General features: G+C 31.4%; 2 protein-coding genes across 3 annotated transcripts in view; one reads left to right on the plus strand and one right to left on the minus strand.

Moving 5' to 3' along the window:
* Positions 1–22,235, plus strand: part of LOC132719765 (rab3 GTPase-activating protein non-catalytic subunit-like) — a 53,233-nt gene extending 30,998 nt beyond the window's left edge. Inside the window, exons 27-33 of the mRNA XM_060703620.1 lie at positions 15,937–16,075; positions 17,081–17,229; positions 18,599–18,688; positions 20,432–20,496; positions 20,538–20,652; positions 21,331–21,489; positions 22,080–22,235. Of these exons, the coding sequence (XP_060559603.1) occupies positions 15,937–16,075; positions 17,081–17,229; positions 18,599–18,688; positions 20,432–20,496; positions 20,538–20,652; positions 21,331–21,489; positions 22,080–22,223 (861 nt within the window). The 3' untranslated portion in view covers positions 22,224–22,235. The remainder of the gene's footprint in view (positions 1–15,936; positions 16,076–17,080; positions 17,230–18,598; positions 18,689–20,431; positions 20,497–20,537; positions 20,653–21,330; positions 21,490–22,079) is intronic.
* On the minus strand, positions 1,034–14,320 carry LOC132719871 (carboxypeptidase M-like). 2 transcript variants are annotated; one of them, XM_060703820.1, is made up of 10 exons: positions 14,008–14,320; positions 10,630–10,761; positions 6,657–6,837; positions 6,005–6,102; positions 5,104–5,276; positions 4,064–4,251; positions 3,469–3,645; positions 2,856–3,008; positions 2,098–2,243; positions 1,034–1,236 (listed from the first exon to the last, which is right to left on the minus strand). In XM_060703820.1, exons 3-10 carry the CDS (start codon positions 6,814–6,816, stop codon positions 1,051–1,053), a joined length of 1,281 nt encoding a protein of 426 aa, XP_060559803.1. In that variant the 5' UTR covers positions 6,817–6,837; positions 10,630–10,761; positions 14,008–14,320; the 3' UTR covers positions 1,034–1,050. The 2 variants fall into 2 exon arrangements, with proteins under 2 accessions (XP_060559803.1, XP_060559809.1); XM_060703826.1 differs by having other exon boundaries at positions 3,469–3,641; positions 4,060–4,251; positions 14,008–14,313.
* Positions 22,236–22,953: the final 718 nt, after the last annotated feature.

The following is a 22,953-nucleotide window of genomic DNA, read 5'->3' on the forward strand; positions in this document are numbered from 1 at the left end:
GCAGTCTGATCAGGATCCATGCTGTTCGCTTACCAGTAGAGAAACTAATAGCGAACAGCATGGATCCTGATCAGACTACGCGGATGGGCAGGCTTGTCTGGATCCATGCTGGTCGCAAACGCACTATGTTGGTTTTGTCGTGACGTGGCTCATATTTGTTGTTATGATGTATCAAAGCAACTTACTCATAGTTTCATAATAGTATATTTAGTTGTGTAACAATGTGTACCAATATATATAGTCACATGACTCAGAAAAACAATAGAGACAGTGACTTGTTTGATACTGAACAAGTCATACAGGAAATTTGAAACTTTTTCATACAAACGTTTTGCAGATTTCCTGGAAGTTGTCTAACACGTCAAACTAATTTTGTGCAAGTCCTATGACTTATTTCTTGCAACTGATTGATAAAAATGTTGAAAAAAAAAATGTATAAACATCATGTTCCGTGTAGCATATAGTTAAATGGTCGTTGCGTCATTTGTTATAGACGTCAATTTTTTCTGAAGAAGACAAACTTCTAAAGTTAAAGAAAAGTGTTTGTTTTTATTGAACAGTTTATATATAAGATAAAAATGTTGAAAATCAATTATAAAAAAAATTGAATAAATAGATACAGTAAATAAGGATTTTTATATATAAGGCATTGCTCCAGGGTCAGACAAAGATTTCATGTTTCTGGAGCATATACAACCTGACATGAACAAAAATCTGTGTGTCACACAAATGTGATTTAAAGTCAATAAGATGTAAACTGATGAAAATATATAGTTCAGATCAGAGAGGATTATATAATAAATAAAGTCATTTTATAAGAATATTAATCTAGGACATGTATTAACCACTTGTTTTTTTACTGGGCATTCCCATGCCTACTTATACAATCCCTGCCAACCTAATCAAGCAGAAATGAACTTCCAGGTCAACATACTTTTATAATAAGCCTATTATATATTATTAAGATGAAACTCTATCACAGTTTAGAAAACATAATAAAATCTGGATTATGGCAAAGTATTTCTGCTCTTGGGCTGCATCAAAATTGTGTTAATTGGTCCCAATTAAGCTTTTTGATACAAACAAGAAAGACAAAAGGAATGTAATCATATAACAGTTGAAAGTGACACAGTGAGAGGAGGAACTTAGGTTCAAGTTTAAAGTTATGTCTTTCCTTGTCACTGCATCCTGGACTACTGTGAATGTCTCAGATGTTGTTGCATTATTATATGTCACCTGTAAATAAAAGGAACATTTTTAGGGGAAAAAATATTGAAGGCTAAGTTAAATTTATAGAATAAACTATGTGATGTATTTTTTGTTGTAACTTTTTTTGGGAATGTTAGACTAATCTTTACATGAAAATTGAACATTTATTTCATAAAAGCAGCGTGCTCTTATTCTTATATAAATACAGTAACAGTTGAAATGAGAGGAGTTTTACAGACATAGGACAAGTAATTAACCCTTAACCTGCTGGAACCGAAAAATGATCAGCATTTAACACCAGTATAGAGTAAGGCCAGCCTGAAAATCCATGCAGTTTAACCAGGCTCTATACTTTTGGCTGACAAACTTTAAGATTTCATCTTGATATCCCAAAAATTTATAATGGATAGGTCCAAAAATAGAAGTAGGGCAACTCCATTTAAGAATTCTTTATTCAGTAGATAAAGGGTTTAGTGCTTAGAATTTTTCTTTTGACATATTGCAGTAAATCGTGGCAGACAGGTTTCTCATGTGAAAAAACATCCTGCTGATAGTTTGTGTTGATTTGTTTGTAATTTGATATCATAGCTAAATTGATTAAATATATAACTTAAAAAATGATGAGACAAAAATGACAGAAATATTATGGTTGGGGAGAAGTTTAAGACTTCTATCTGATGAGAGCTATCTTGGGAGATGATCAGTTTACTCAGGTGCTTGTTTGTGGTGAGGGTCAACTGAGGTCTTCCACCTTCAAAAATTAAAAATAAGGGTAAAAATAGTGTTTATGCATAAACAACATCATTATTTAAATTAAGTTCGAATGGCTCATAAGGTTTTTGTAATGTGATACAGTCGTAAAAAAAAAATATTAATAAAAATATTTACATCAATTGTGTAACTTCCTGGCATCAGTAGTCTGAAGTACTCTCCATTAGCTTTGGTATGAAATGGGACAGATTCTCTCCCTTGAATTGTCAATTTTGCACCCACAATAGCATTGTTGTTCTCGTCAACTAACACACCTTTAACTCCTGAAATTGTCATATTTCAGTCCTGTTGCTTCAATTTAATGTAATATTTCAGTCCTGTTGCTTCAATTTAATGGAGAGTTTTTTCAAGTACTTTTCCAGAGTTTTAACCATTAGTCTGTTTGCGTCAAATATTTCTACCCATGTGACCAGTGCAGACCAAAATCAAACAGCACATTTGTTCTGTGTGATCATAGCCTGCACTAGTTACTATAATACACTCAGTGCATATTTTGAAATATTCCCTAAAATATGATGAATGGTTAACCAGATTGATAAATAAGGTTAGGATATTTATCCTATTGAAGGTGTTAAACCTAAAGATTAAATGAACAAATTAAGTAAGTACGTAATGACTTTATTAAAAGAGGCTAACACATTTGGTTTTTGATCTTCCATGTGGGCCTCAGAAAATGCTAAAATGTTGATTTCATTATTCTTTTTCATAAAATGTAATATTGAACATTAAATAGAATATGGAACATTATTAGTATATTTTTAAAACCTTCTTTATTACAATTTTAATAGATTTGGAAAAAAATATGCTTGATAATGAATAGCATGTTTGATAAAGTCTGTGCTGGCTACATTAAAGTACTAAATATATTCAAATACCTTTGTTGACTTCCATGAGGTAGTTGACCAGGGCATCTTTATTTTGTGTCCAGAATTGTGCAAGGTCAGAACCATTTGGGAACTTACAGCATGAAACTTCTAGTGTTATTTCAAATATTCCTTCCATAAGATAATTATAGTCCTGCATTCCTCCTGAAATGTGAAACAATATTGTTCATATCTAACATGGCCATGTTGTCTTTATTATTATACTTTTATAACAAAATGTATGTAGTACTTCTTATCTGTACCCTATCTCACTGTTTTAGGTGTTAATAATTCTCAAACAAACCCACAGCATGACTCATGTTTAACCCTTGACCTGCTGAATTTCTTAAAAAGAACTTTTTCAAGTTCCATTTTGAAACCGTTCATTATCAATTTTAGGTATATCAAAGTGAGAATTTAAAGTTGGCCAGCCAACAGTATTGAGCCTGGTAAGACTGCATGGATGTGTGGCTGGCCTGGCCCTATACTGGTGGTAAAGACTAAACACTTTTGCCTTCAGCAGGGTAAAGGTTAAATGACTTTTCAACTTGTTTTGTATAGGTTACCTATCAGTCTATGAGTTTTATGACCAATTATTTGCATGTAGGACAAACCAATGACTTACCTGCAACAGGGTACCAGTCTGCCCCATTTGTAATTCCGTCTGCAAAGTTGTCACCGGGACATTCTGCACCATTTGTAGCAGCCATTGTATGATGGGATCTTGAATATACGAGACTGATATGTTTAAATGTGTCCTCGTCTGGGCATGGTGACTCCCCAGATCCGTAAACCCAGCTACCTAGTGGATGACACAAGAAATTGTCTTATAAAAAGTATGTTATCTGATATTCTAACAAAATCAGCAGCATTACTCTAAAGTACATAGATAAAACAAATCTATGCATTTTAATCTATCATACATGTATAGTAAATGAACCTTGGCATTTAACAATTATATAATAAACAAACCTACTCTGTGGCTACACATTAATCTAGAATATAGGAAACAAACCTATATGGTAGTTACTAATATAATAAACAAACCAACACATTATTAATGGTACTAGTAATATAAACTAATTCAAAATTTAATTATTTAAAGGAAAACTTCATATAAAGATTTAATGTTATTGTAAAGAGAGAAAAAAGACAAGTTCATAACAGAAATTCAAAGCAAAGCAAAGGTGTTATGTATTATATATTGATGTTGTACTTACTGTTAAGGTACTGATCATAGGGATAGTTGGCTACTAATGCTCCACCATGAAGGTTAGCTGAAAGCACAAAGTTATATTTTGGCAACCAGTCCATGATAGCTTGGGTTTCAGGTTGAATATCACCTTGACTTCTGTCATGCCAACTGTCCGGGAAATTTCGATTAAGGTCAACATTGTTTGCATTTTGTCTGAAAAGATAAAGAAATATTAATCTTTTATGTTTTTTTTTTTCAAAACATGCATGTATATCAAAATGTTTATTAAGTTACATGTACTTGACTTGTGTAAGTTCTAGGCTGTTGAATGTTACTTTCAAGCATACATGTATTATATTGTATATTTAGAAATTCATTTTTGTCGCAAGATATGAATTTTGCCCATTGAAATAATTTATACAAGAAATTACTCATTCATTTATTTCATATAAGAAAATTGAATGACGATCATTTATTTTTGTTTTTCTTTTTAAGTTAAAAAAACAACATGATTTTGCTTGTCATTGTTATTAAGAAAATTATAATCTATAAACAATAGAGTTAATATGTTAATGAGTTAAACTTCAGAAAAACATTAGTTTGTTGTGGTTTTTGTCTCAAACTTATAACAAAAGGTAGATTGTTGTTTATTTATGTTTTTCTTTACATTAGCATAATCATTTTAATAAAAATATTCAGGAAGATTTTTTGCAAATAAATAACAGGTTGCATAGAAATTTTGTTTTTGGAGTTTTTTGATAAGCTGGATACAGACAATGCAAACTAATATTTTTTCTGATTTATAGCCGTATATCACTGACAGTGACTGTCCACAAACATAAAAAAAATGGATTTGTCCACTCTTGAATTTGGAACAGTTCATTTAAAGTAAAAGGGATTCAAAATAAAAGAATGCAGAAATTCAACTAGCAGTTCAGATTCTAGTCAGACTGTATAGATGTGCAGGCTGGCCTAGATTTTTTACAGGTTGCAAAGGCCATATAATCACTACTGGTTCCAGCTGGTTATGGGCCAAATATTTGTTAAGTTTTTATTTTATTGTACCTGCCAACGGCCCCTGTACACTGACCCTCCACAGACTCTCCATATCCATCAGGGTTCATTGAGGGCATTATATGAACCACTGTTGTATCCAGGAATGAGGTCAAGGTTGAATTACTTCCGTAAGAGGTCACATAAAGGTCAATAAGATGTAAAAGAAGCTCCCTACTTACAACCTGTAGAAAAATATATATTCTGAAGTAGATCAAAAACTGATAACTATATAAGAAATATAAAACTATGTATGAGTTACAGAATCATAATCAAGAATAACATGTATTGAAAATATATTGATATGATGCTATTTGATGCTATTAAACATATATTTATCTTTTTATAGCCTAATTTCATTGAACTGTCAATTATAAATACATTATTGCACTCATTTATTCTATCCCATCTCAGTTTTGTCTGTGAAATTTACAAAAATAAATATGGAATATATAACTAATGTTTTGAAAAGTGACAATTGCTTAATGTATAGGTTATCATCACATCCGCAGTAGCACAGCTGGTGATGTGATTGTCTAATATAAGAGAGGTCTGTGGTTCAAGCCTAATATAAGGGCCTCCGTGGCAAAGTGGTTAAGGTCGCTGACTTGAAATCACAGGTCCCTCACCGCTGTAGGTTCAATCCTCACTCAGGTCGAAATCTTTCATGTGAGGAAGCCATCCAGCTGGCTTACGGATGGTCGGTGGTAAAATTGGTAAAAAAGATATCGGCGGGACTCTCTAGGATGGCCCGACTTGATTGTGTGGTCGCCCATATGGGCTTTCCGGCGGTGAGCTTAAATAAATGCATTAAAAAAAAGCAAAAAAAGCCTGTCATAGTTGAGGTATGTGGTTTGACTTTGGCAATGCTCTGACAATGATGGTTTATTTATCGTTAGAATATTTAACATACCTCATTTCCATGCATGTTACCAACATATTTAACATGGGGTTGGAGCTGTACATTGTTGCTTAGATTCTTTCCAATTGCCAAAACCCACAAGTCCGCTCCTGCAAGGAATATTAGTTGTGTATTACATTTCTGTAGTCAATATCGGCAGTAGTGACTTCCTTATATGCCAGCAGACTTCGGTTAATTTGTATATTTTTATAATCTGACTGGGGTGTACGCCGAGTGCAGATCTTTGGCCAAAGGGAGTCAAGAGACTTATATATCAAATATAGCTCTGTGCTATAACTAGGGATTTAGGGGATATCTTAGCTTATTGTACTACTATTGTCTTTATCTATAGTTATGAAAATAACATCAAGTACATGTATTGAATGTAAGAGAAATTGCACAAAGTCTAACATGTACAATGTTTTAATTAAAGTTATTTACTATTAGAAAGACAAAACATAGCCAGGTGTCTCTATTGTTATAAAGATGGGTTTTATTTACTTGTTTAACAAGTAACATGTATATTCTTTGTTATTTTTCTTGTTTTATCATAACTTAACATGAGATATAATCAAGGAAAATATGCTTTAAAATGATCTGTATGACTTTAATACAAGTAGAATATTGTTATGATGATTTTAATGTAACTGTTGTTAGAACAGACCATTAACAGTCTTGCCAATACTGTAGAGGTTGGTAATGTCTGGATATGTTGTATTAATGTGCACGAGATAATCAACCATCATGCTGTTATTATGATGTTCGTGCTCGAGACTGTAAACCATGCCCAGGATACACACTATCAGAAACAGACTGGTTCTCATTTTGTTAGTTGTGACGCTTAACTGAAATATAAGACATTAAACATATAATAGATAAATATGTTTACAAATAATCTGCAAACTCATTATTTTCATGCAATTAAATATACTTTATATATAAAACAAAAATTTACCTGTAATACAAATGTTTGAATTAATTTAGCATTTTTTCTAAAAAGAACACACTCTTTTATATTTAATCCACACTATGCCTCAGGGTTGTCTTCCATAGAATGTCGTTAGTTGAAAAAAGTCTTAAATACCAAATCTGAGACAATTTTGCATTTCAAAGAAAATGACCTAACCTATGACTCCTATCTTATGCTGAATAGCAATGCTGATGAACATCATAAAACATATAGCAGGTTGAATTTAAGCATGTGCTATTGCATTTATTAACTTTTCTTAAGGAGAACCAATTTAATTTAAGTTTAGTGTCTTTAACTTAAGACAATAATGCTTATTGAAATGGTCCTAAGATAGTCCTAAAATCAGTCTTATGTCCTACCACTTATGATACACTTAGGACTTTCTATGGAACACAATACAGAAATTAGTACATGTAAAATGTATTTTTCAATTCTTAATAATGTTTAAATTAATGTATTTAGGGCATGCTAGATGTTTTAACAACTGAAGAAGTAGCACTGAATGTGAAGTAATGTGTCGTAAAGGTATCAAAATGTAAACAAAGTAGTAATTTTGACCTCCAAACAAATTACTAATACCCTATAATTATATCTATTATCAACAGAGCAAAGGAAGCAAGATGTAATTTCGATCTATTTGATAAATGAGATTTTTTGGGGAAATGATAACTAAATATAAAAAAAATAAAAAAAGTTTTTGAGAAATAAAAATTACAGCATTTCTGAGGCATATTATGGGCCTTTAACCTGCAGAATTTATGTAATGGACTTCTCAGCTTCCATTTTTGGAACTTTGTTTTATATCAAAATGAAAATGCAAAGTTAGTCTGCCAACAGCATAGAGAGCATGATGGAACTTCATGCTAGTCTGACTCAATACCTGAGACAAAGTAAAATATTTGGATGTAAAGGTTTTTTTTTATCAGTGGTTTCTTCACAAAGGTTGAACCTCGTTATACCAATTTTAACAAAATATCATATACCAGTAGGTATTCTTTGCTTAAATGATAAGCTAGATTTAACAAAATATTACCAAAATATTACATGGTAAAGATGTTTTAAAACTAAATAAATGCTTTATGCATGGTTAACAATATAGCTTATGATTGACAAACCAATTCTTTATATTAGGAGTGTTAATATGTCATCTCTCTGCAAAATGATCACCAATGAAAAATACCCTTTAATACAGAAATTAAATGTAGAATTATATCATATTGGTCTGACTTAGTCATACCACAACAGAACAAGTTACCGTGTTTGATATATCGTATTTTGTTAAATAATTTCAATAGCTCCCAGACTGTATCTAGATTAAGATTTCAGTGGATAAAATCTGTTCAGAATATTTTGTATGAATGTGGTCTGTATAACATTTGGCATAACCATGAATTTCATAACCATAAATGGTTAACGATGTCAGTCAAACAAAAATTATCAGATTTATTTTTAAATGAGTGGTATTCTGATATTGAGAATTCTAGTAAATGCATAAATTATAGATTATTCAAACATAATTTTTGTTTTGAAACATATCTTGTAAAAACTCCATCAAAAAATTTTTACAATACATGATAAAATTTAGAACAAGAAATAACAAATTGCCAGTAGAAACCGGAAGTTGGAACAATATCGAACTTAACAGGCGTGTCTGTACACTGTGTGATAGATCAATTGGTGAGAATTTCATTATATTTTTGGAACTTTGTTTTGATATTAAAATGAACATGTAAAGTTAGTCTGCCAACAGTATAGAGAGCATGGTCGAACTTCATGCTAGCCTGACTCAATACCTGAGACAAAGTAAAATATTTGGATGTAAGGGTTTTTTTTTATTAGTGGTTTCTTCACAAAGGTTGAACCTCATTATACCAATTTTAACAAAATGTGATATACCAGTAGGTATTTTTTGCTTAAATGATAAGCTAGATTTAACAAAATATTACATGGTAAAGATGTTTTCAAACTAAATCAATGCTTTATGCATGGTTAACAATATAGCTTATGATTGACAAACCAATTCTAATTAGGAGTGTTAATATGTTATCTCTCTGCAAAATGATCACCAATGAAAAATACCCTTTAATACAGTCCCTTAATTGTATTAATAATGCACAGGTTCGTATGAATATTCTGAACAAAGATCAAACAAGGTGATAATTTGGCATCATGTGAAACCTATAATTTTTATAATGTTGTTTAGCATGACTGAGTTTTTATTGACCAGTCACAATATTTTTCTCTGATTGTTATTGTCATCTAAGAAACAAATCTAACAGATGGACCACTTCAGAAATCTGTTGAAAGAACATGATAAAATCTATTTCACTGGTGTATGCAAATTGCTTTTAAAATAACGGGAAGAAACTGCCAGCTACCAAAACAGTAAGGGTTATTTCAAACCATGTTTTACAACCTTTAATAAGGTGTGTTCTTGATACAAAGATGAAATGGTCATGTTTAGTTATAAAGAAAATCAAGGATGCAACTTAATTATTTTGAGACTTCTTTTTAAAGTTATCAACTTTTATATATGTCATTAATTTTCAATGTATTTTAAGCGAGATATTGTCACACAATGGTCTATTGTTGTATTTTTTTCTCTTTTTATTATTTTTAGATGGGAGCAGATGTTCTTTACCTTGTAAATAAGCTATTAACATTTAATTAAATTAAGTGTAAAATTAATAAAGCTTAAACAAATGCTTTATGAAATGATGACATCACAAAACTTTTGTTTTCAAAATACTCTTTTAAATGTTTATCGAAACAGTATCTGTTGTACCAATAGTTAGGTTAATTTGTGTCAATTGAGTTCATTTATGATCATTAATTATGTTAATAAAATGGTTTGAGTTGTGCAGTCAGATTGCTCAGGGCAGATTGTAGGTTCTTTTCCATGTCATTGAAACTGATTTGTTGACCCTGAGGTGTTCAAACACATTTCCTTCTTTTGATCTAATGTCACATATTACTTAATATCTCTTATAACTAATAGATATTTATTCATCTCATGACAAGAAATATGGAAAAAATAATTCATGAAATACATGATTTGATGATATATTAACATGCACTTTAACGGGTTAAGGGGTAAGCCGAGGTAATATTTTGCCTGCCATAGGTAACAACTTGCCAATGCCATCAGCATGGATCCATGCCAGTGTTTGTACAGTCTTACCAGCTGTATCATGTTTGATGATATGATTTAATTTTAACATTTTAGAATAAATATCCATTTTATCAAAATATAAATAATTTTCAAATTCCAATCAACATTTTTAAGATATATACACTAATGTTAAATTGGCCAACAGGCATTTTATTATAATGATAAACTATTTAATGGCAAAATAAAACACAGAAATTAAATAATTTAAAAATTTTCTGTCTGTCTGTCTGTCTTTAATAGTATTATGATAAAAAATACACAAAGGTAAGAATTCATGTGTTAAATTTATTAATTATTGAAAAACAAAAAAAATGTTAAATGAAGTTTGTTCCTTATTATAACCATAGATGTTGTTTTTGCCAGGCAATGCCTTTCCTTAATAATTATGTCAAATCTTATAAAGCATCAAATAAATGCTGTTGACAATTATTATGAAATATTCTTAAAACACTTTTGATTGTTTATATTATGAATGCAATAAACTTAAAAAATTACCCTTTAATAAGAAAATCCCTGGTCACTATATCCAATACACTTTGTGATTTAAATATTAATTAAGTTTACCAGAGATGTCATTGCTCTCTTCAGTGTATTACTTGTAAATGACAGGAGCAGTTGATGGGCAGCCTGTAAAATAGAAGGGTAATTTGATAGTTTGATAACAGATTGAAGAGCAGGTTATAATATCTTATCAAGGGCTTAACAACAAGACTATGGCTGTGATAAAATTATATAAACCCTGATCTCACCCATAATGTGCAATTCCTTGACCAAGCTTTTAATCATGAAAACTTGACCTGGTGAAGAAAAAAATTGGAAATTTTAATTTCTTTGCTGATTTCACTGGCTCTGACCTGTTACCATTTTCTGTCCAAGCAGGTGAACATCCTTTGTAATTATTAAATACTTACTACTTTGATTAAAGGAAACTTATTGTGCATTTTAAATGTTACAATGTATATCAATAATAAATGTTTTTTTTATTTAATAAATAAAATAAGTTAAATTACAAATAAAATGATATTATGCCATATAAAAACTTCGACATTTTTCTTACTTTTTCCTAGTTTTCCATAGATATTTTTCCTATGTTTCTACTATATATAATGCTGCCTGAGATCCTGGAACTTATATACCGATATTTAAGTCAATAATTCTCACATATCCAATAACATGACAATCCTACAGGTAGCATCATTATATGATCTTTGTCATTGAAACACCAAGTATTAACAATATTAAGTGAAAACAGAGATTTTGTAAATCTTGTAACATGAACCTATGTAGGATGAATATCATATAGAATCTCTGTATGCCCTTCTGAGAGTAATATAAAGTCGTTGTATTTAACATTTATTGTTATATTAATATTTGTAATCCTTATGAATCTTACTTTGCCCTGTTTTAAATCAGGTTCTGTCCATAAGTAGCATATTGTTCTTCAAATTAAGATAGTAGCAGTTATAAGAATTATCAGATGGCCTGGCTCTTATAGATACATTGTACTTTGGCATGCTGGTTTGCTAATCTTATGAAGAAAAAGAATTAGAATACATTTCTTGGATGTTTTAAATCTTAACTGCTTTTGACACATTATATGTTACATGTTCTTTGTTAAAGTCACTTTACATAGGAAAGTCTTGAAGAATTTATATATGTGGCAGCAAGGATGCATGGTTAATGTATCAGACTAGTATTCTGAAGATCGCTTTCCACATTGGTTCAAACCCTATATCAGGGTCAATATGTTGTTTTCTTTAGCAAGAAGCTATGCACTCATTGCTGCACTGTATGGTTTCAGGAATGGATTTGAGAGTGTGATTATAAGCTATTAACTTCCTACACAATCAAACTAAAACAAATATTGTTTAAACTAAGAATCTATACCTAAGAATCTATAATCTATTTAAGTCATATTTATCTTTTTGTTTATCTTTGTATTACAGTGTTAATAGGCATTAAGATAAAAGAAACTTTGACAGGTGTCCAATCAGTATATGCTTTGATAATTGACTAATCACTAAATGATAATAAAAGAATATTTCCTTGGTCCATCCAAAAACTTTGATAGGTTTTGTTTTAAAGTTTGATTTTAAGAAGTAATTTGAAAAGTTCTTCCAGGCAATAAGGATATCCTTTTGGAAACAATTACATATTGTATTTAAATTTGAAAATTTACTGTGATTTATGGTGTAAACAAAGTTTTTTATAAACCAGAAGATATCTTTTATTTTCTTCAATCCACACATATGACAAATTAGATGATTAATCCATAAAAGGATTTCCTTAACTAACCACCTTAAAACAAATTAGCCGCGCCACGACAAAACCAACGTAATGGCTTTGCGACCAGCATGGATCAAGACCAGCCTGCGCATCCGCACAGTCTGATCAGGATCCATGCTGTTCGCTATCAGTTTCTCTACTTGTAATAGGGTTTGTAAGCAAACATTATGGATCCTGATCAAACTGCGTGGATGCGCAGGCTGGTCTTGATCCATGCTGGTTGCAAACCCATTATGTTGGTTTTGTCATGATGCGGCTCATTAATATCATATTTAAAGCTGCATGCCTCCAGATGAGCCAAAGTATTTCAAGAAAATCAAACTTGAGAAAAAAATTATATTGCATATTTCAAATTTAATTTGTGAAGTCTAATTAGGTAAGTAAATAGATTGTTATATAATGACCTTAGATTAAATTGTTCCTGTCCTGTGCCAACATGAATGTGTGATAATTTTCATGAGTCATGTCTGATTCAATTGTTTGATGTGGTGAAGTTGGCAGTTACTTGTGGAAAAATTTAAAAAAGGTTAAAAGATTCAAGACTTGTGTAATAATTTACATGTTACATGCGATTAAAGACTGATTTTGCAATTTAATCACCATACTTCTACTAGTTGACTAGTGCAATAAGTACTTTTTATGTATATTTTTTTATGTATATTTTTCCCTCTTTTTTTTTAATTTGCATTGATTGTAAGTGCCAATTGCAATGTGTAAATTACATTCTTTGATTACCTCTAAATAATAATTTAATTTTAATACATTTTCAAAATGTTCATGAAAATTAGCATGAATCTGGAGTTGTGCTGCTTTAATCAATTCACTGCCACCCTAAACACAAATATGTGTATATCTACTGAACTTTTGAAAAATCAAGGCATTTTTATGATCATTGTAATTCATTATTATTAATTGCTGGGTAACACAGCATGGACCATGATTCTGATATATCAAGTATTTAATTGTGCATTGTTTATGCCTTCATCAAACTACTTCAAGAAAACTTAGGAAGATTTATTGGTGTCAAAATTAGACTGATTTGTTTGCTGTGAATAAGACACCTGACATTTGCAATAGTTTCTAAACTTATTCTTGTAGGTATTGACCATACTGATAGATGTCAACATTTTTTCCATATAGTAACTTTGTACGAATACGAATTTTATTCAGCATAAAACAAAATACATGGCTTTTAGCCAATTAACAATGATTCACATGTACAGTGAGTAAAATAGCAGTTAACAATACAAAGTTTTCTGAAGAATACAAGTTAATATAGGAACAAATAAGACTTGTTCTTATCAACAATATAGTTTTGACAGAAAAATACCAGATTAAGAGATGCGTTTATGATTTGCCTAATACAAAAATTTAACTAAGGCACATATAGTTTTCTTTGAGTCTGATGACAAAAGACTATCTAATTTATTCATAGTTGGCCAATGGCAGTATTATGGTTTAAAATATTTTATAATAGATTATGAATCAATTCTTCAGAAAGATAAGCTTTACTGGTACATATATTTAGAAAATTAGAAAGAAGATAGTTTATTTATAATGTAGAAAAAATAGAGAAGGTAAACTTACAAACAATTGGTCCTCATGACTGTCCTTATGGGAAAATATCCAAGTAAATTAAAATGATTTTCCTGTTTTATAAATTTGAATCTCGACGACCATGTTTACATTGACAGTTTGACAACTTACATCACTTGAGGTGATGTGTTCAATCTATCACTCTGTACTGAAGTAGTGAATTAAAAACTATGATATCAAAAGATGTGTACGGTTTGTCATTGAAAAAACTGTGATATTTGTGATATTCACATGTGATGTGTCCAATGTATTACTGTATAATTAATTAAAAGCTGTGGTATATATTTAACACAGTATCAACCAATGGTGTTACTGTTAGACCAACTAATTGAGGATGTAGCTAATTACCTATCTTATGTGTGAATGATAAATGAATGTTAATACATAGTTGTTGTTAACATTTTTGGGAGACCACTGTCAGATTATCTGTTTCTGTAGTAATGATTTCTTATTCAATATCAGCAGATTGAAAAAAAAGAGAAGAAGTACCAACAAAAGTCCACTTGGAGGATAATAATTAAGCTCACTGAAAAATAAATCACTGTCAAATTATGACTGGAAGCCCAATGCTTATCACTCAATATTTTTATCATAACATTTATTAAAAAAAATTTTGGGCAAATTTAATATTTTTAATATGTTACTCCTTAAACTATGAATTTCACAGTAAATTTATCATCAGTCACTTAATCTTTTGTATTTACTTAAAGGATTCATTCTAAAAACCTTTAATGATTTATCTTTATCAATATTCATACCATAAATAATGAAGATCACAGCTGAAAATATTCAAGAATCATGAGACTTTGAATTCAAATGTTAAGGTATGTTTATTCTATTGTTTTTATTTAGGTGTATAAGTTCAATCTTGAAAAAGGCAGCATTCTAATATAGTTGCTAACTGGTGTGTTTAATGTGATATTTGAAATTGATAGAAGAATAAGGTTGGTGATTTTATCCTCTACTAATATCATGTTGTTTTCAATAGTATAATATTCTTTTCATCATAAATATATACCCCAGAACACTATACACAAAGTAAATATTTAATTACAAATACAAAAAGGATCAAGTATACAGGTGAAACTTTTTTTAGCAAACGCAATCCTAAAATATCATAGTGCTGTCATTGTAATCTTGGTACTAAGTAAATAAGTAATAAACACGGTCATTTTTACAGCTCTTTATTTGGGCATGGTCAAAATAATTAACTTGATAAAGGTATGGTCAAATGATAATATACTGCCCTCTAGGTAGAAATATAAATCTATAAAATGTATTAATATCTGTAAGAATAAATCAACTGTCTCAAATACACATGTGAAAATTTAGACATGCCCAATTTAATAAAAAAATTTTTTATAGAAAACTGCATGTACAGTGATAGACAAAGACAAAAACTGGTACATTGTATATTAGTAATTCGATAGATTTAAGGAATATAAGAAGTTGTCATCTTAGTGCAGTAAGGGGTTAACTTCTTACTGGTATATAATTTGATAGGTGCGCTAAAGTGATAATATGTTTACTCTCACTTCATAGTTTTCCAAGTCCAGGTTTCCAATTAACCCTGAAATGACTATCAAGCTATAAAACCAACATATAAGCATATTTCTTTTGACCTTAAATTCTCTGAAAAAAAGTCATTCAGTTTGAACAGCCCATTTCCATGTACCCTTAATGCCATTGCTCTCCTTGATATTTTGTTTCTAGACTAAGTCCAAATTTGTTTTTAGTCCATATATTTTCAATTTACACATTGTCAAAAATAGATTTAGAAACTAGAAAATGCATGAGTTAATTCTCTATTGAATTTCAGACAAAATTGTGAAAAACAGTGTCGGGTTAGTGGATAATAATGCTATAATATATAATTGTATTTGGGGAAAACTTAAATTTTTATATTCCTATATTTAACAGGATATTGGTATAGGAGAAACAAGACTTCCTCTGTTTGTAAGCTGTATCTGTGATTTTTTCAACATAATCATGGAAGCTAACTGTGAAACTAATGAAGTACCAGTCTTTAATATTGAACCACTTTGGAATACAGTCAAAGGTAAGTCAGTAAACCAGTCAATACTATATCAAGCTATTTTTAACTTTGATAAAAAGTAGTAGTGAGGATGGGGTATGTCACTTTTTAAAACTTCTATCAGTATTGAACTATTTTGGAACAATATCAAAGTACTGCAAATTCACTTATATTTGTGGGCATGAAATTTCGTGGTTTTATCAAAATGGGCATTTTCGTGGGTTCTTAAATTTTTCAATTTCTTGCAAAAAAGTAATTTAAATAACGTAATGCTAAGTAATCTTACACTTAATCGCCGCGCATTTTACTTACGCATGTACATATCTTTACGTATCATAAATTTAATTCTTGCCTCTGGGTATTTATTACACAAAAATCGGCGGAAAAGAGGCGATGCATGTTTGTAATATATAGAATAGAGACATGGCAAGAACTATTTTTTGGGATAAAATTTCGTCAGATCTTAAATTCGTGGATTGACCTACCTACGAAAACCACCAAATTAATGATTGTACAGTAGTCTACAGTAAAAAGCAGTCGCTTAGATGACAGTTAAAAGTTAGTTAGTAAATTTGTCTTCAGTATTTTACTGCTTTCAAAGATTCTAAGATTACCATGTTTCTGTAAGTAAATTTATTGACTGTGTTTTGAGATACTTATATCAGTTTTCATTCTTACTTCTTCCGGCAGTAGTGTTTGACATATGGTTCATAACATTTATAAAGCTCAATAAAAGCTTACATATAGTTGTGTCATTAGTTTAAATGCAACAAAATTCTATGTACATGTTACAGTTGACAATTTATTATTAACGATTTGAACGATTTTCATAAGATCATGTAAATGTAGCATGTAGTATAAAACAAATTTTAATAACTCACCATTTTGCTGAATGAATTTTCAATACAGAATCTGACAAAGTTGACTGAGTCTGTGTGAATGACTGTATGAATTAATGAATAGAATACCTTCTTTACACTTATGAGATTTATAATTTTGACATAATTATCATATGATTATTTATATCAGGTACAGTGTCGCTGGTGGAGTTGGCGATAGATCAGAAGTCAACAAACTACGGATTACTGAAACTACATCATCAGCTGGCCGTCGTGATACATGCTGTGATAACATTTAATATAAAATCTATTAAAGTTCTCTCCCTTTTTGATTCAAAGGTAAATTACCTAAAATACTATATTGTAGAAAAACTTAACAATAACATAAATATTTCCTTTAAGATGTTCAAAATACTCGGGTATATAGGAGTCAGCTTGTCGGTCGGTCCACATCATAGTTTCCGGACGATAACTAGAGTTTGGAATGAGGTATTGTAATCAAACTTGGTATATAGCAACCTTATGTGGAAACTCCGGTTGGTATTGCATTTGGACCCCCTGGGGTCAAGGTCAAGGTCACCGTTACTAAAAATAGAAAAATGGTTTCCAGACAATAACTAGAGTTAGGAATGAGATATTGTTATCAAACTTGGTGTATAGCAAGCTTATATGAAGACCTGGGTTGGTATTGCATTTGGGCCCCCTGGGGTCAAGGTCACCATTACTAAAAATAGAAAAATGGTTTTCGGACAATAACTTAAATTAGGAATGAGATACTGTAATCAAACTTGGTGTATAGCAAGCTTATTTGAAGACCTGAGTTGGTATGGCATTTGGACCCCCTGGGGTCAAGGTCAAGGTAACCGTAATTAAAAGTAGAAAAATGGTTTCCGGACAATAACTAGAGTTAGGAATGAGATATTGTTATCAAACTTGGCGTATAGCAAGCTTATATGAAGACCTGGGTTGGTATTGCATTTGGGGCCCCTGGGGTCAAGGTCACTGTTACTAAAAATAGAAAAATGGTTTCCGGACAATAACTTGACTTAGGAATGAGATACTGTAATCAAACTTGGTGTATAGCAAGCTTATATGAAGACCTGGGTTAGTATTGCATTTGGACCCCCTGGGGTTAAGGTCAAGGTCACCGTTACTAAAAAGTAGAAAAATGGTTTTCGGACAATAACTAGAGTTAGGAATGAGATATTGTTATCAAACTTGGCGTATAGCAAGCTTATATGAAGACCTGGGTTGGTATTGCATTTGGGCCCCCTGGGGTCAAGGTCACTGTTACTAAAAATAGAAAAATGGTTTCTGGACAATAACTAGAGTTAGGAATGAGATACTGTAATCAAACTTGGTGTATAGCAAGCTAATATGAAGACCTTGGTTGGTATTGCATTTGGACCCCCTAGGGTCAAGGTCACCGTTACAGTTTTATTAAAAATAGAAAAATGGTTTCCGGACAATAACTAAGAGTTAGGAATGAGATATTGTAATCAAACTTGGTGTATAGCAAGCTTATTTCGAGACCCCATTTGCGATTACAATTAATTGAAATATTTCTTTGTTGATAGTTTGTGCTCAAATTTTTCTTCAGACTACTTTTTTTTCCAAAAGTCAAAGTTGCTGGTTGGGGTATTAATCACCTTCAGTGATAGGTCTATTTTGTTTTTTTGTGCAATAAGAAATTTATTTTTTTTCTTAGGGGAAACATGCACTATTTCAAGACCTGCATGCACATCCCTTGCTACCTACACAGAATGTTGATTCTGCAATAGGCTCTCAGAGAAAACAGGTATGTATTGTCATAATTCATATCATATGTTGACTTAGCATTACTTGATTATACTTTTTATGCCCCCACAATGTGGGAGCATATTTGCACTTGTCCGTCCGTCCGTCTGTCCGTCAGTCCGTCCCGAAATCTTGTGAACGCAACTCCTCTTAAACCGGATGGCAGATTTTGCTTAAAATTACAGGGATGAACAACCTTAATGTGTAGATGGTAGTAAAGGAAGGAATTTTTGCTGCGACCCAAATTTAACAGAATTATGGCCCTTTGTTGATTTTTTCACTAGATACTATATAGAAATTTGTCAACGCAACTCCCTTTAAACCGGATGGCAGATTTTTTGCTTAAACTTACAGGGATGAACAACCTTAATGTGTAGATGGTAGTAAAGGAAAGAATTTCGCTGTGACTAAATTTTTACAGAATATGGCCCTTTGTTGATTTTTTTTACTATATTCTATGTAGAAAATTTTGTGAATGCAACTCCTCTTAAACCGGATGGCAGATTTTGCTTTAACTTCCAGGATGAACAACCTTAATGTGTAGATGGCAGTAAAGGAAGGAATTTTTGCTGTGACCAAATTTAACAGAATTATGGCCCTTTGTTGATTTTTCACTCTATACTATGTAGAAATTTTGTGAACGCAACTTTCCTCTTAAACCGATTGGCAGATTTGCTTTAAACTTACAGGGATGAACAACCTTCATGTGTAGATGGTAGTAAAGGAAGGAATTTTTGCTGTGACCAAATTTTAATAGAATTATGGCCCCTTTGTTGATTTTTTCACTCTATACTATGTAGAAATTTTGTGAACGCAACTCCTCTTAAAACCGGATGGCAAGATTTTGCTTAAACTTACAGGATGAAAACCTTAAAGGTGTTGATGGTAGTAAAGGGAGGAATTTTTGCTGCGACCAAATTTAACAGAATTATGGCCCTTTGTTGATTTTTTCACTTTATAACAATGTAGAAATTTTGTGAACGCAACTCCTCTTAAACCGGATGTAGATTTGCTTAAACTTCCAGGGATTAACAACCTTAATGTGTAGATGGTAGTAAAGGAAGGATTCTTTTGCTGCGACCAAATTAACAGAATTATGGCCCTTTGTTGATTTTTAGTTTTCAACTTGTGGCACATGTAGTCCAAAAAATATTTGACCTAGAGTCATAAGATTGACAGAACAGTGGCGTGTGGGGGCATCAGTGTCCTATGGACACATTTCTAGTTAAATCACTATTAAATTACTTTTTTATAATCAGGAAAAAATAAGGAAATACTATTTTTATCAGTAAAGAATATCTGAGCCGTGTCACGTCAAAACCAACATAGTGCATTTGCGACCAGCATGGATCCAGACCAGCCTGCGCATCCGCGCAGTCTGATCAGGATCCATGCTGTTCGCTATCAATTTCTCTACTTGTGATAGGGTTGGTAAGCGAAATGCATGGATCCTGATCAAACTGCGCGGATGCGCAGGCTGGTCTGGATCCATGCTGGTCGCAAACGCACTATGTTGGTTTTATCGTGATGCGGCTCATCTGTTTTCTGTATAGAAAGTTTTTTGTAGCCAGTGGCATCATGCTGAAAAGAACATACTACTTATTCCATATCTTCTGTTTATATTAAAAGCAACAATTTCATCTGCAGGAGTGGATAAAATAAAGTTTGGTTGTACAAATACAATTTATCAAACAATATTATGATTTCTACTAACCTTCAAACAATATTTTATCTCCTATTCAAGTTTCTGACAAGAATTATAAGTCTATCAGTGATCAAGATGAGAGAGTTAATACCTGTGTCGCCAATGCGATCATTATTTGGCCCTAAAAAGCCGATTTCGTGGAAAAATGGCCGGATATTGTTCTACAATTAGCTGAGGAGTTTGGCACTGACCTTGACTTTGTCAAGAGACATCATGTGTGTACACTGTATTCAGCTGGCTTTGATAAACTTGCTGAAGAGGTATGTTCATATTCTTTTCATTGCTAAAAGTAGTCTTGATGTTATTTCTGTTACAAATTGTGAATGGTTTGAAATCTCTATTCAAATTTAGATCTGTGAATAGCTAATCTATGTAACAATTGACAAAGTATTATATGTTAGTATCACCAGAATGTTTTACAAAAGAAATAGGGGCGTCCGTGGCCGAGTGGTTAAGGTCGTTGACTTCAAATCACTTGCCCCTCACCGCTGTGGGTTGGAATCCCGACCGGGACTTTGGATTCTTTCATGTGAGGAAGCTATCCAACTAGCTTACGGAACGTCGGTGGTTCTACTCAGGTGCCTGTTCGTGCCTGAAATATGCACAGAAGGGCACCTGAGGTCTTCTTCCATCAGTAAAGCTGGAACGTAGCGATATGACCTATACTGTGTCGATGTGACGTTAAACCCAAAAACAAACAAACAAAACAAAAGAAATAATTTTATGGTATATAATTTGTAAAATAACTGTTGGCTTGCAATGAATAGGGAGAAAAGTGCTGGTTGGTTACTTAGTGATGGAAACAGTTTTTTGGCATGTAACTTCTATACTACGAAATTGAAATGTTTTTAAAAACCATATGCTTTGTTTTATAGTTACATATAGTTAATATGTAGATTATAAGGACTTGATATGGGTTTATTGTCTGTATATTACAGGTGTTAGTGACAGTAAATGACAGGGACACATTAGGACAAGATCTCCTGTCTATAGTAGGACAGCGTGTTGCTCATAAACTTAGTAAACTAGATGCTCAAATGGTTGTAGAACTTATGTCCAATGTAAACCCTGCCCTCTCTACATGGCTTAAATCTATGGTAAGTTTTCTGTTGGATGATTTATATAATAAATAATCTATCTACCAAATGTAACTGCTTAGGAAAATATATGTTTAAGGAATGAAATAACAAAGACACTTTAAAAAAGTACCGAATAGTTTCATAGTTACATGTATTCTTTAAATTTTGATGAAAAATTTGTATGTTTTCTAGTAACATTGGCTTATACCCTTTTTTCCAAATGTGATATTTTGTACATTGTAAATATATTTAATGATGGACAATAGTACTTACTGTTTGAGTGCAGATTTTGATGGTAACATGCTTATGCCACCAGTATAATTCCAGGCTAGCCTATGAGTTTCTTATTTTGGAAAAATACATTGTTATAATATCATTGTTCATATGTAACAGAAATCAATTAAAACTATTGTATACATATATATGTCAGTCTTTACAGACAGTAAACATGGAAAATGTTAAGACACGATAATACATTTATGGTGGAAATGCCTTTGAATTTATGGTATATATTATTGTCTTAACACATTTATTGTCAGTTAAAAACTAGTTTTTAAGTATTTTATCATAGATGTACATCACTTCTGATTTGTTTTCTTTTATTTCAGAATTCAGAGTTATTGGTATTTCCTGATGTAGCCTGTAGTGATATACAAGCCCTGGTTACACAGACATTAAATCAACTATCAGAAAACCATCCACAACATGAACTTGCTGCATCTATGGTTGAACTTGTTCAAGTTCTAGGTTGAAAAATAATTGATTTATAAAGTAATCATCAGCATGTTAAACTTGTAAAATCTGTTCTATAAAAATGTATAGGTCAAAGGTCAAGTTCAGTGTTACATTTAAACTAAAGAAAGATTCGAAGAATAATACAGATAAAATGCAATTATGCAAATTAAAGAACCTTGTTATTATACATTTGATAATAACATGTTGTGAATTTTAATAAAAAAAAGTTTATAAAGGGGTCAGCCCTTTTAAATTTATAGAAAAACCTGGGTTTTAATTAAAAAACCTTTTAACGATGTTAGATAAATATCAGGTTCCCCTTTGGGAAAAAAATGGTAAATTTTTTGTTTTAAATTTTTTTATTAAATTGGCCAAAAAAAGGTTGAAAGTTTTTTAAAATTGTCATCAAAAAATTTTTTTAGCAAAAAAGGGCCCAATTTGGAGTCTAGGCTGAAAAAGGGGAAAGGGGAAATTAAAAAAAATTTTTAAATCCCCATCAATAGTATAAATTAGATTATCTCCCTTACAATTTATTTTATTTGGATTTTGGTCTGACAGAACTTTTGTGATTATAGAAAAACAAATCAGTTGCTATTCTATGTAGTTCATAGTACATGTATACTGTAAATTCATTGTGAATGAATGTTCTTTCAAACTTATATTTTAAAGACCTTGGGACATCGAAAGAGTGGTCATTCATTATCAGAACCATTTATTATACATGTACTAAGTATATAATTTTTAACT

The sequence above is a fragment of the Ruditapes philippinarum genome, unplaced genomic scaffold (assembly GCF_026571515.1).
Source record: "Ruditapes philippinarum isolate M1 unplaced genomic scaffold, ASM2657151v2 ctg821_1_1_1_1, whole genome shotgun sequence".
Classification (NCBI taxonomy): domain Eukaryota; kingdom Metazoa; phylum Mollusca; class Bivalvia; order Venerida; family Veneridae; genus Ruditapes; species Ruditapes philippinarum.

What these genes read in the sequence shown, in the direction of transcription:
- LOC132719871 (XM_060703820.1), bottom strand. Translation starts at nt 6,816, where the DNA reads ATGAGAACCAGTCTGTTTCTGATAGTGTGTATCCTGGGCATGGTTTAC. An exon ending in TATTGGCAAGACTGTTAATG is followed by an intron (nt 6,103 to 6,656) that starts GTCTGTTCTAAC and finishes TATTCCTTGCAG; the next exon opens with GAGCGGACTTGTGGGTTTTG. An exon ending in TGTACAGGGGCCGTTGGCAG is followed by an intron (nt 4,252 to 5,103) that starts GTACAATAAAAT and finishes TTATCTTTTCAG; the next exon opens with ACAAAATGCAAACAATGTTG.